Source organism: Cynara cardunculus (genome assembly GCF_001531365.2).
Source record: "Cynara cardunculus var. scolymus isolate 2C chromosome LG 13, CcrdV1, whole genome shotgun sequence".
NCBI classification, from domain to species: Eukaryota; Viridiplantae; Streptophyta; class Magnoliopsida; order Asterales; family Asteraceae; genus Cynara; species Cynara cardunculus.
The window spans coordinates 38,558,706-38,560,574 of record NC_037540.1 but is presented as its reverse complement, the minus strand read 5'-3'; the positions used below and the strand labels follow the sequence as shown (position 1 = coordinate 38,560,574).

The 1,869-nt window shown below is 38.8% G+C and overlaps 1 protein-coding gene across 1 annotated transcript; it reads right to left on the bottom strand.

The window, feature by feature from the left end:
- Positions 1 to 621: 621 nt before the first annotated feature.
- LOC112525030 (uncharacterized mitochondrial protein AtMg00240-like) lies at positions 622 to 1,056 on the bottom strand. Its single transcript, XM_025134973.1, has one exon. It carries the CDS (start codon positions 1,054 to 1,056, stop codon positions 622 to 624), a length of 435 nt encoding a protein of 144 aa, XP_024990741.1.
- Positions 1,057 to 1,869: the final 813 nt, after the last annotated feature.

The window sequence follows — 1,869 nt, the reverse complement described above, 5'->3', positions numbered from 1 at the left end:
AATGCGCGAGTCTATACCTAGTATATGAAGGATCAGAGAATACACTGCTTTCAAATACTAAAATGATAGTTGTTATTCCATGAGACAAACTTGGCTTTAAATAGCCTACAAACTAACGTTGCACCCATAACAGAAAGCATAGAAACAGGAGCAAAATGCTAACAAACACAGAAGCTTTCAAAGCAAGCTAATTCCTAAGTATTAGGTATGAGACCTATTATTTTGCAAACACGGAAAACTGACTAATACTATGCTGACAATTCCTCCCCTTAAACTGAAGTGCTTCAAGAAGCATCAGTTTAATCTTCCAGTGCTTGAACTCCAAGTAATCTTCTTAACTTGGTGAATTTGCTTCCAACTTCAAAGGCTTTGTCATTATATCAGCAATTTGATATTCAGTTCCACAGAACACTAACTTCACTACTTCTTGACTCACGAGCTCTCGCAAATAGTGATATCTTACGTCGATATGTTTAGTCCTTCTGTACATCATCGGATTTTTGGACAATTTAATGGTTGAACTGTTGTCACAGAAGACTTCAAGACTTTCACTTTGGTTTTTCGTAAGATCCTCGAGCAATCCTCGTATCCATACACAGTGGCACACACACGAGCTTGCAGCTACGTTTCGGCTTCTGTTGATGATAAAGTGACAATAGGCTGCTTTCTTGAGCTCCAGCATGTCGCTCCTTCGCTTAAAAGAAAGACATAGCCAGAGGTGCACCTTCTGTCTTCGATGTCTCTTGCATAATCGCTATCGGTGTATGCTTTGAATTTTGTAGAGGCATTCTTCCTGTACAGGAGACCATAACCATGTGTACCCTTCAAATACTTCAACACCCTCTTTGCTATCTTCATATGCTCTTCCCTTGGTTTAGCCATGAACCGAGATATTAAACAAACCACATACATAAGGTCGGGTCGTGTAACTGTGAGGTACATCAGACTACCCACTAATTGCTTGTACACCGTTGCATCGACTTCTTTTCCTTTTCCCTCTTTCGTGAGAATTGTGCCGGGAACAATGGGATTCTTAACTGGGTTGCTGGTCCACATTCCAAATCTTTCAAGCACTTCTCTTGCGTATTTTTTTTTGACATAAATGAATCCCTTTGTCATTTTGATGAACTTCCACACCAAGAAAAAACCTCAACATACCCATATCTGTCATTTCAAACTCTTGCTGCATTGATCTCTTAAATTCTTCACAGACATTAGCATTATTTCCAACATAAATTAAATCATCCATATAAAGGCTCACTATGATCAACATTTCACCGGTCCTTTTTATGAACAAAGTGTCATCATGACTACTTTTCTTGAATCCCTCCCGTTTGAAATAACCCTCAATTCGACTGAATCAAGCTCTCGGAGCTTGCTTCAGTCTATATAAAGCTTTATTTAAACGATAAACTTTATTTTCTTTACCTTTCTTGACGAACCCTTGCGGTTGATCCACATACACGACTTCTTTAAGTTCATCGTATAAGAAGGCACTTTTAACGTCTAGTTGATACACAACCCAGTTTTTTTGAGCAGCCACAACAAGTAGAGTTCGAATGGTATCCCATCGCGCTACCGGTTCAAACACTTCATCATAATCGACTCCTTTCCTTTCGGCATATCCTTTCACGACTAATATGGCCTTGTATTTGTCGACTTCCCCATTTTCATTTAGCTTGGTTTTGAAGACCCATTTCAATTCAATTGTCTTTGCATCTGTTGGTAAATCTATAAGCTCCCATGTTTTATTTCTTTTGATGGCTTGTAGTTCACTTTCCATTGCCTTTAACCACTTTTCTTCTTTAGCAGCCTCTTCGAAACTTATTGGGTCATCAAGAGAACTAAACATTGCAAATAAACTTGCCT

Bases quoted from the DNA above. Each gene is read 5' to 3' on its own strand.
- LOC112525030 (XM_025134973.1), bottom strand. From the start codon at position 1,056: ATGTGGACCAGCAACCCAGTTAAGAATCCCATTGTTCCCGGCACAATT.